The 12,562-nt window shown below is 33.3% G+C and overlaps 1 protein-coding gene across 1 annotated transcript in view; it reads left to right on the forward strand.

Annotated features, from left to right (window-relative positions):
- The window catches only part of DACH2 (dachshund family transcription factor 2), a 748,066-nt gene that overhangs the window by 616,620 nt on the left and 118,884 nt on the right, over positions 1 to 12,562 (forward strand). Inside the window, exons 6-8 of the mRNA XM_058712506.1 lie at positions 1,982 to 2,154; positions 7,977 to 8,112; positions 10,820 to 10,894. Of these exons, the coding sequence (XP_058568489.1) occupies positions 1,982 to 2,154; positions 7,977 to 8,112; positions 10,820 to 10,894 (384 nt within the window). The remainder of the gene's footprint in view (positions 1 to 1,981; positions 2,155 to 7,976; positions 8,113 to 10,819; positions 10,895 to 12,562) is intronic.

Raw genomic sequence — 12,562 nt, forward strand, 5'->3', positions numbered from 1 at the left:
GGAAGGCCATTTTTTATTTTATTTATTTATTTTATTAAAATTTTTTTTAATGTTTATTTATTTTTGAGACAGAGCATGAATGGGGAAGGGTCAGAGAGAGGGAGACACAGAATCTGAAACAGGCTCCAGGCTCTGAGCTGTCAGCACAGAGCCAGACACAGGGCTCGAACTCACGGACAGCGAGATCATGACCTGAGCCGAAGTTGGCCACTTAACCGACTGAGCCACCCAGGTGCCCTGGAAGGCCATTTTTTAAATCTGTGCTTACACTTTATTAAGGTTTCTCTAGGAAATTAAAAATCACAGGGGAAATTTTCATAACTAAAAAGTTTGGTTTGGTAGATTGCTTCTTAAAAGGATTTGGAGATAGTGAGCCATAAATCAATTAATAGGGGAAAGTTTGAAATATTTTGTTAATATTCTGTGGGGATATGCAGTCATGGAAAGTACAGAGTATGTTCTCCTTGGTTTCCATGCAGAATTTAAGTTTCTAACATTTTTAAATCCTTGTGTAATTTTAATAACAGTATATTTATGGCTGTTTTGATCACAAATATTAGTGACTATTGTGTTCTTTATATAGGAGTTCCTTTGGTTTTTTATGAGACCTGTTAAATGTGTTTTACTACATTGCACAACTTTGAATTTTTTCTGGTTTTATTCAACCATCATTGTTGAGCCCAAGAGACAAACCTTGAATCAATTAACAGAATTTTTGTCTAGCCTGCTTTTTCTTTTAAATGTATGTGTTTTGACAATTTTTATTACTGTTACTGTTGTTTACAGGAATGATATTTAGGAGGACTCTAATTATACTTTCTATAGATTCATCGTTGTTCACTAGTTTTTGTGGTTTTCAAAGCAAGAAAAAATGAGGGAATGGCAAAGAGGATCAAAGGATATTATTAATAGTGGATAATTGCATTTGGGATCAACATAAGCACTGTCTATTGTAGATTTCTATAATCTGCAATAATTTAGGAAAATTATAGGCAAGTGTATTTTAGAACATCTGTTGAAGATTACTTGTTTCTCGGTTTCTGTCCAAATGAAGGCAAGATTACTGTTGAAGCAATAGTTTAAAATATACTGTAAAGTGTTATGGTTTACTTATCATAGTGATGTTAACATCCATGTTAGGCTAAATTTCCCTAGCCTCTGTTCAAACATGTTTCCTCACAAATCTCAGGCTCATAAGGGATAAGAAGAAAAAATTTCAATTTGTTACCCTTTTCATGTTGACATATCTGTGGCTACCATAAGTATAATGTGGATAATACCTGAAAGATATTAATTGAGAAATTTAAAATACATGAAAACTATTTCACCTTACATAAGAAAACAGAATTATAGACATTAATCAATGATGTTGGTATTTGTTATTAAACTGAAAATACGTTGAATATTTTGATAGGGCATTACTCCTTATTGACGGAATCTTCAAATTAGAGCCATAGCATTCATTTTAGAGATATATGACTAAAAGTGTAGACCATATTCCACGTCTTATTTTCTTCAATAATTCTGAAACCTAGACAATCTACATACTGTCATGCCAGCATCACTATTATATATTCTAAAAATGTGTTAAGTTAGAAGCTGGTAACACATCAATATATTGTAATGATTAAAAATAAAGTTACTTGTTAAAAAAATGATGTTTGGCTTAAAGATTTTGGTTTCATGAGTAAAAGAAATTTCATCTTATAAATACTTTAGGAGAACAAGAACAAAGAATATTAATAAATAAAAGCTTATGGATATAGGAATATTTTTTAAATTATAAAGCAATATTAAATCCTAGATACCATTAATTGCCCAAAGAGATACTAGGGTATAATAAAACTTACTTTAAAAGAAAGAATGAATTCAGATACTTTTTTTTTTTATTACTTCTACTATAGTATCAATTTTGATGTGATTTTCCTTTGACCAAACAATGTGACAAATATAATAATTTAACATATACTGTCTCTTTTAGGACTGGATCTGCCATTTATGATGATGCCGCATCCCCTACTTCCAGTCAGCTTACCTCCTGCATCAGTTGCCATGGCAATGAATCAGATGAACCATCTCAATACTATTGCCAACATGGCTGCTGCAGCCCAGATTCACAGTCCACTCTCCAGAGCTGGGACCTCTGTTATAAAGGTAAGAATTATGATTTGGAAGAGGACAAAGATTTTAATTACATGTAAATTTTGAGAAAATATTAACATTACCACTGCAACTTCAGTATAAACATACGGCTCATTGACTCAGTTGCTTAGCATATAGATAATATTGATGAATTTTATTTATGACTATTCCTGCTAAGGTAGTTTGTGTTTGTTTGCTTTTATTCAATGACCACAGAGCTCACCTTTAATTCTAGCTTCATATCTTGCAGTCATGAGCACAGTGTGTGAGAGGCATAGAAAGGCTAATGGCAGAGTACAGTAGTGTATAAAAATCACTACCATTGCTGGGTGAAATAAACACTGTACACCTTTTTGGTGTCTGGAAGGCAATTGTTGAGTAGTATATATCATACAGGACTTGTAAACAGAAAGATCTTAGGTTCAATTCTTATTCTGCTACTTAGCTGAATAACATTGGATATGATATTTAACCTTGTCATAACAAGCATGAACTTGTTTCCTCAATTGTAAACGATATGTCATAGTAATAATCTATCCCACTTACTTCGTTGGTTGTCCAGAGATAATGTGAGTAAAATAGAGGTTAAAAACTATGAAACACTGGGGTACCTGGTTGGCTCAGTTGGTTAAGCGTCCAACTTCAGCTCAGGTCATGATCTCATGGTTTTTGGGTTCAAGCCCCATATCAAGCTCTGTGTTGACAGCTCAGAGCCTGGAGCCTGCTTCATATTCTGTGTCTCCCTCTCTCTGCCCCTCCCCTGCTCATGCTCTGTCTCTCAAAAACAAAGAAACTTTAAAAAAATTCAAAACTGTGAAACATTAAACAAATATTTATTATAATTTATAGAATTATCATTATCATCATTAGAATACTATTTTTTTTCAAAATCTCATGACCATTGGCTATTGAAACACAAACAGTATTTTATAATCTGTCCTGATGTCTTCTGTTAGTTTGGCATAGGATCTCTTTGCCCTCTCTCCCAGTATCATGTGAACTTTGCTTAAAAAGCCAATATGTATTTTCTTTTGGCAAAGAGATAATATAAGTGTATATAGGATCAAAAGAGTATAGTTAGAGCAACCCATTGATTTGTCCCTTTATTCCTTTTTATATTCAACAAATATCCTATCCTTGATAAATGCATGCTGTAATGGACAATATGGGAAAGAGATAAAGAAGATATAATTAATCTCTCTCTTCCAGTACAAACTAAATGTGATATAAACAACAAGTACCCATTTTATTTGCACAACAAGCAAACAAATTTAACAAGCAACAATTTAACACTGATTGATATGTAGGCTCCATGCCCAACGTGGGGCTTGAACTCATGACCCTGAGATCAAAAGTCGCATGCTCTCCTGACTGAGCCAGTCAGGCACCCCCAATACAGTTGTTATTAAAAGACAACTACACATGTACACATACATATAAACACATATTTAACGTTAATGTATTAATACTTCATACATTCTGTGTATACTACCATATTTCCAAGGATGTAAAGGAATATTGAGGTGAAATAAAGGATCTACATGAAAATGAGCAGAGTTGATAATTTAGTGCCAATAAACTACATCCTAAACCAAACTTACAGTGTTACACCTTGTATTAAACTGAATATTGACCCTGCTTTTTATACTTTCAAATGATTCAATATGATGAACATCTCCTTTGACCATTTGTGATATAAACCACCCCAAAACGGGAAGAGTATGATGTAAGAGGGTATAATATGTACTAGTAAATAACATTTTCTATATATTTTTTTTAATTTTTAGGAATAAGCCTTGAACTATGCACATATATGCTAGAATCTGAATTATTATTGTAGATGATTTTACTAATAGACTTTGATTTGGGGAATTGATTGGGTAAGTATGTATCAATTTTGGAAATGTCTCTCCTCTGCTACTTTGAATCTGGAGAAGACTTGTAGTGTTTCAGAAGAGCTACAGCTGTTTTACATGGGGCCCAAATGAAATACGTGAAGAGTAGCAGGCTTGTAAAAGTCATAAATGCAAATAAAATTAAGTCATCAATGACTAAAAATGATTGGGATTTTGGAGATGCAATTTTCCTTTTTAAATTCCCTTATTTATTTGTTGCAAACACTGTTAACCCTGTATTTGGCAAATGATGAGGACATTATCACTTGCTTTCTCATTTGTAATAAAACAGATTAACTTGCTGTGAACTTTTAACTAGGCTGAGACACAACAGTAGCCACCTAATGAGCCAAAGCACATTGCAGTTAAGTAGCTAAATAGATGCATACTGATACAGGAATGAAAAATGGATCTGTTTACTTGCAGAAAAGAAATTGTTCATAGAACTATTAATTATTTTAAGAGAAATTAAACATTCCCAGCTACACACACACACACACACACACACACACACACACACATTTTAACCCCACCTAACTCTTAATCAATATAAGGCACTAAACTTATCTAATACAGTTTATATGGTGAAAAAAAGTCTGATCTCTGCGATACCTTAGAGAAACAATAACAATGAACTGAACGTTGACTGAATTTGGAAAGTGCAGACTATAAAATCTTAAAGCAGAAATAAAACTTCATGCAAAATGTTAGTCACTCTAAATCAAGTTTTCAAAGTTAGTTTATTGTTTTACCTAATATGATGTTGAAAATGTCAAAGAAGGAGTTGAATAGAAAGTTACTTGAGTTCATATTATTTGATCATTTGCTAATTTTAAACATTTGTGGGGGAGGCATCTGGGTGGCTCAGTAGGTTAAACGTCAGGACTCTCAATCTCATAGTTTGTGAGTTCCAGCCCCGCATCAGGCTCCATGCTGACAGTGCAGAGCTGCTTGGGATTCTCTCTCTCTCTCTCTCTCTCTCTCTCTCTCTCTCTCTCTCTCTCTGTCTCTCTCTCCCATTCTCTATGACCCTGCCCCACCTATGCTTCTGCTCTCTCTGTCTCAAAAATAAATTAATTTAAAAAGTAAACATTTGGGGATCCTCCTTTATAGTATTGTATTTTTTCTCATTTTCATAGCATTTTATATTCATGTAGATGCCCTTTCAATTTTTTTTTAATCAAAGTAAGCTTTCATTTTCTATTAGGCAGAGTGGACAAGAGCAAGTACCACTGTGAGTTGGATTCTCTTGCTTCTCCAAACCATCGATTTTATGAATCACTTAATTTTTTTCTATTTTTATTATGGCAGCATATATTACTGTGTGTATGATTCCTGTTTGCCACCATAGAGTGATTTTGTTTGTTCAGTTCCATTTTTGCCCCATATAACTGCTGTAATTTGTCCATATCCATTCATTCAGATGCCCATGAAACTTAAATGTAGTTCATTGAATTACATATATTTTTTAGCAATTTTCCAATGTTACAATCAAAGACAAATACTGAATGTTCTACATTTTATACACATATTTTGGGAAAGAATCATTGGGGCTATACAACAGTGAAAGGCAGAGAAATAATTTTGACCTTATATATAAAAACCCTTGCATTGGTGGGGCATCTGTGTGGCTCAGTCAGTTAAGTGTCCGACTTCAGGTCATGATCTCATGGTTCATGAGTTTGAGCTCTGTGTCAGACTCTGTGCTAACAGCTCAGAGCCTGGAGCCTGCTTCGGGTTCTGTGTTTCCCTCTCTCTCTGCCCCTCTCCCACTTTCAGAAAATAAAACAATGTGGTACAAGGGCTATATATATCTTGCTGCTTATCCTCATACCATTACTGCAGAATACAAGTATAATTATTTGGGGGAAAAAGTTGATTATTTTATCCTGCTTTGTTTATATGTTTCTTTCTATTTTGTCCTGTATATATAGTGTTACAAATAGGTAATTATCTGTATAATAATTATAAATGAAATGTATAATTCTGTCTTAAAACATTGTTTTTGAGGTCTGATAACAGTTATAATTATCAGTATTAAATTAAGATATAATACTGCAGCTAATATACTCAAAGTCTACTATTCATTTTACTAAAATTATCAAATGTTAATTATTTGCTAGACAATAATATAAAACACCATGTAAAAAGTGAACCTACTACATTGATGACTATATTAGTGTTTCATTGCTGCTGTAACAAAATATGACAAATTTTGTGGCTTAAAACAATGCAAATTAATTTTCTTGTAGTTCTATAGGTCAGATATCTAACATGGATATCACTAAGCTAAAATCAAGGTGTTGGCAGGGCTGCATTTCTTTCTGTAGCTTCCAGGGAAGAATCTGTTTCCTTGACTTTTCCAACTTCTAGAATGCACCCACATTTCTTGGCTCATGGTTCCTTTCATCCATCTTCAAAGCCAGAAATGTTGCATATCTCTGATTATTCTCCCATAATATCTCCCTTTGACCTTCCTTTTATGCCTCCAAGTGTGATTTATCTCAAGATTCTCAGTCACGTCTGAAAAATCCATTTACCATGTGAGGTAATATATTCACAGGTCTTGGTCATTAGGTTGTGGAGGGGATATTTAGGGGGCCATTATTCTGCCTGCCACAATGAAAGACACTGCAAAATGTTAACTTCTACTAACGAAATAATAAGCTTTAATTCTCATGCTATTTACTTTTGTATTTAAACAAACAGCAGTTTTATCTAGAGAATTTATAAATTTAAGCCTCTCAGGCAAAATCAATGTGAAAATGTATAAGCACATATTTGACAAATTAATTTTTAACATTATTATGATTTGAATACTGATGTTGTAATTACAGATAATTAGAACAATTAAGAAATTTATTAAGGATGAATTAAATATTTTATAGAACAAACATTCTCTGTCCCAGCATGTCTATTACCCAGTCACATTTATTGCATAAATGCATAAAACAGCAATTTGGTTATTTTAGTGATCAAATTAAATGAATGATTGTCAGATTTATTCATCAAGTTGTGATGTACAAACATAATGAATAACTTCAGAGATTTATAGCAATATTCATAATCACAAAAGTCTTGAGGACTATTAACAGTTACTGAAGAGCTATGTAAAATAAATATTTTATTTTTATTCAAATTCATTATTCAAAACTATAAATGTCTAAACAATACTAAGCAATTGATATTCATAGGTCTTAGTTTTAGTTTGCAAAACCATCATTGTGTACTGTGATTACCAAACCATTTTGCTGGGAGAATTCAAAATAAATTTCTAAGGTCTGATAGAGGAGGTGTATACTGTTTCTGTAATTTTTATTTGTGCAGAAAGACTCAACGTGTACCAGATGCCACTATTTGTGATTTTTATTCCTAGGTTTTCAAGTGTTTACCTTAGGGACATCTTAGAGAGTGGGATCACCCTCCATGCTTGGTATATACTTTATATAAATATAAACATTTACAATAATAATAATCTTCACTGCACACCTATGTTCATAATATAGAATGTATTTCTTTTTTTCATTATTACATATTTTATTCTGACATACCATTATATTAATAAAATCATCATTAAAATGCCAATCTTGGCTATTACATAAATGATACAGTGAGTAGGTTTATAGGGAAATATCAAGGTAAAATTTTAATGTATTTCTTAAGAAAGGAAATGGAAATTAACTTTTCTTAAACCTCTAACATATATCAGCATCGTGCTTATTGCTTTCACCCTCTCTTATTAAATTCTCATAATACCTCATTAATTTTGCAAGAAAAAAATATGTATTTGTCTAAAGTTACATGTTAAATACCAGGTATCATGAACATGCCTGCTTTTGGGATAAGGGAGAGGTCAACATTTCAAAAGTCATGGACTCAACCAACATGAAAAACTTGGTGCACACATGATATTTCCTTTTGTGTCTCCTTTTGTGTCAGGAACGGATCCCAGAGAGTCCTTCTCCTGTTCCCTCTCTGGAAGATAATCATTGTCCTGGGAGTCAAATTTCCTCCCACCCCAGCAGCAGTGTGTCCAGTTCTCCTTCTCAGATGGATCACCATTCAGAGAGGACGGGTAAGTATCTCGCCCAAAACAAGGAATTTAAAGAAATTCTTTCAGGAAATTCGTCATTAGTCAATAGAAAGTGGAGAAAGAAGCTGGGGAGCTGATGCCTCCTTAAAAAATGGCTTTTTGAAGTGGCCTTTTTTAATTGCTGAAGCAATATGAACAACAAAATGAAACTTATGGTGTTATAAGTTTCTTCTCAGAAAGGGTCTTTATTTACTGTGTCACTGGATTCCAGGGGAACAATATGATGGGATTTTTGTAGAGTATATGCTAGTTCAGTATGTTGGTATATAACAGTTTATGTGATACAATATACTTGCTACATTCACAGCATCCTTTGAATAATGAAAGATAAAATATATTTTAAACAGTTGATCATTTAGAATGATTAAAAAGTAAATCAATATATAATTTGCTACAATCTCAATAATTTAGATCACAAGTATTTAACATGCCTTTCCCTTTATTTTTTTTATCATCTCACAAGTCTTACACCAGAGATACTACTCCAGAAATGCTATAGTGTTATTGTCAGTGATGTGGCATATGGGAGACTTGAATATAGCCATAGTTCCAGCGGTGACTAGCTATGAGAATGTAACTTGGGTATGTAACTTAACCATTATGAATTTCTTTACCCAATATATAGAAATAATTACTTCCTTGCCTAAGGCACTGGATTTTTGTGAGATCAAATGAAATAATATGTAGAAAAACACTTCAGAAACTTAAAGTGCTAAGGGAATGTGAGGGACAAGCACTATTTTTCTCTGTGTGGCTTTACCTTGATTGTTTATCATCCCTTGCTGTCTGATTTTACTCAGGTATACAGATATTACCATATTGTAACAAATTCTCCTTTAGTATATAATAATTATGAACCAATTGAGTTAGGTAAAATATTTGTTAATCTTATGTACCTACACAATTCAATTTCCTAAATATCCATTTCATTTAGGAAAAATTATTTCTGCTTTTCTTTTAGCCTTACGCTATATGGATATTCATTATGTAAACTCTAAATTTTTACACATGGTAATAGTGATTGCTTTAAGCCTCTTCAAAATAATGTTTTGGTGGGGGGTGAGGGGGAGAAGAGTAATTTGAGGGATTAGTGGAGGTGTTAGTTTCCAAATTTGTGTTAGGGAAGGATGAATATGATTTCTCCCTTGTGGAAATTCATGCAAGTCTCACTTAGCCTGTCAATATTACACATTGTTTGTGGCTCATAGTATGCCCAATGAATCTCAAATCAGGCTCCCCATTATAATTGCAAATTCTGTGAGCATTTACAAATCTGGATGATCAGACTACGTGCTCAGAGTCTGATTTACCTAGTCTGGAATAAAGCATGGCAGCAGCATTTTGTTTTTATTTTCAGTATCTCTTCATCAAATTCTAATATGCAGCCAGAGTTATGAACCACTGAGCTAGAACTTGCAGCTAAGGAAGTAAATTTAATTCCTGGAAGAGGTGACAGATCTTCTAGCTTTACTTTGTCACAGCTTTTGGACACAGACCACCTGATTATTACAACATTGTGCAACTGATTCAAGGGAGACTGAGCAAGGCAAACAGATATAGCCAGAAGACCATTGATGAATCAATAAACCAAAACACACATTATTCTGTCAGGATAATCTTTGTGTTGATGAGAGGTGGGAGAGAAAGAAAAGAGAGATTATTGAGTGCTGTCTAAAAGCAAAGCACATAGGGAAATATATTTTGTGATAGATACATTGTAAGAGAATGATATCTTACACTTAGAAGTAAAATCAAATATTTTCAAATCAATGTAATATTCTTAAAAATATATTAACCACGTAAAACATTTCTTATTGCACTGGCAGTAATTAGGCTATCTAAGCACATTCCCAGTTGTACAGACATGATAGTGAGATTGTCTCTAAATGAATACAAATATTTGATGATTTTTCATTTATAGTGACCATATTTTATTTATAGAACATTATGATATTTTAATAAAATATAACAAAAATGAATTAAATGATCAAGTATAAAAATTGGCATGTATTTCTCTTTCAATAGAAATATTTTGTGAAGGAGCATTTATAATAATTACCAGAAAGTTAGACTTCACCTTTTAATTTTGCTGTATATATTTGCAAAAACTTTATAAGGTGAGTTAAATGCATAATTATTTTATTTTTTTTTATTTTTTATTTTTAATATATGAAATTTATTGTCAAATTGGTTTCCATACAACACCCAGTGCTCATCCCAAAAGGTGCCCTCCTCAATACCCATCACCCACCCTCCCCTCCCTCCCACCCCCCATCAACCCTCAGTTTGTTCTCAGTTTAATGCATAATTATTTTAAACTCACGAAATTAAGTGATAAATTCTTTCCAGAAATACTTTGGGAAATATATTATTAATTATGCAGGTAAATAGCTAATTTACATATGTATTTTAAAAGAGGAAATATTTAAAATGATCTAGAGAAAATATGTGGGCAATTATATATGTGCCATATATTAATTCCACTTTAAAAATTCACATGATTAAAGCAGCTTATCAATTTTTAAATTATATAATCATCAGACCAAATTTCTCCACTGTTTCAGAAGTAGAGGTGTATACAATCCATGTTACTACTTACTGGAGTAAAATACCTATTTATCTAATACTTTTCTGCCTTTCTTTTGGGTACTTTGCAAAAATATTACTCAGTTATATCTTTTATTTATAGTCATGATGCCCAACAATAGAGAAGAACTTATTGTTGATCAGGATAATGGACCAACCATCAAAAGGGATAATAAAGGTAAAATAATTTTTGCTTATGTGGTTGACATATAAATATTAGATAGTAAATGAATTAACATCCCAGTACTGTATATTGCATCCATATTTCCTAAACAAAATAGATTTATACTGTCTTTGGATAAATTACTATAGTAGTAAAAAAAAATTATGTTTACCAGAGACTTGTTTATTTGATGTTCTAAATTACATGTCAGCCTAAAGTTTTTCTGTGCCTGTGGTTGGAAATTTTACTTTAAGCCCTTTTATTATGCCTGATCAGAGACATCTGACTCTCTTTTTATTACATATTCACTTTGTTATCCATGTTTAAATAACTCACCATTTGATAGTTATGTTTGAAAAACTGAGTTGCTGCCATGGAGAAGAAATATTCCCCTCAACTATGAAAAGAGGTTTTTAAAATATATGCTAATTTGGGCATTTCAAATGAAAGCTTAACAAGTTACTCCAGCAAAGTATTTATCTGGAATGCAGATAGATATGATGCCAATCTAGCTTTTGATCCACTGAGATACATGTATATCTCCATAGTATCTACTTTTTTCTTTTTCTTTTTTTTAATATGAAATTTATTGTCAAATTGGTTTCCATACAGCACTCAGTACTCATCCCAACATGTGCTCTCCTCAATACCTATCACACACCTTCCCTTCCCTCCAAGCCCCCATCAACCCTCAGTTTATTCTCAGTTTTTAAGAGTCTCTTATGGTTTGCAACCTTCCCTATCTGTAATTTTTTTCGCTCTTCCCCTCCCCCATGGTCTTATGTTAAGCTTCTTAACATCCACATGAGAGTTAAAACATATGGTATCTGTCTTTCTCTGTATGACTTATTTCGCTTAACATAACACTCTCCAGTTCCATCCACATTGCTACAAATGGCCAGATTTCATTCTTTCTCTTGCCACGTAGTATTCCATTGTGTATATAAACCACAGTTTCTTTATCTATTCATCACTTAATGGACATTTAGGCTCTTTCCATCATTTGGCTACTGTTGAAAGTGCTGCTATAAACATTGGAGTACATGTGCCCCTATGCAACAGCACTCCTGTATCCCTTGGGTAAATTCCTAGCAGTGCTGTTGCTGGGTCATAGGGGAGATCTCTTTTTAATTTGGGAGGGAACCTCCACACTGTTTTCCAGAGTGGCTGCACCAGTTTGCATACCCACCAACAGTGCAAGAGGGTTCCCATTTCTCCACATCCTCTCCAGCATCTATAGTCTCCTGAATTGTTCATTTTAGCCACTCTGACTGGTGTGAGGTCGTGTCTCAGTGTGGTTTGATTTGTATTTCTCTGATGAGGAGTGACATTTAGCTTCTTTTCACGTGCCTGTTGGCCATCTGGATGTCTTCTTTAGAAAACTTTCCATTCATTCTTCTGCCCATCTCATCACTGGATTACTTGTTTTGGGGTGTGGAGTTTGGTGAGTTCTTTATAGATTTTGGATACTAGCCCTTTGTCCAATATGTCATTTACAAATATCTTTTCCCATTCCCATGCCTTTTAGTTTTGTTGATTGTTTCCTTTGCAGTGCAGAAACTTTCTATCTTGATGAGGTTCCAATAGTTCATTTTTGCTTTTAATTCCCTTGCCTTTGGAGATGTGTTGAGTAAGAAATTGCTGCGGCTGAGGTCAGAGAGGATTTTTTTCCTGCTTTCTTCT

Source organism: Neofelis nebulosa, chromosome X, assembly GCF_028018385.1.
Source record: "Neofelis nebulosa isolate mNeoNeb1 chromosome X, mNeoNeb1.pri, whole genome shotgun sequence".
NCBI classification, from domain to species: Eukaryota; Metazoa; Chordata; class Mammalia; order Carnivora; family Felidae; genus Neofelis; species Neofelis nebulosa.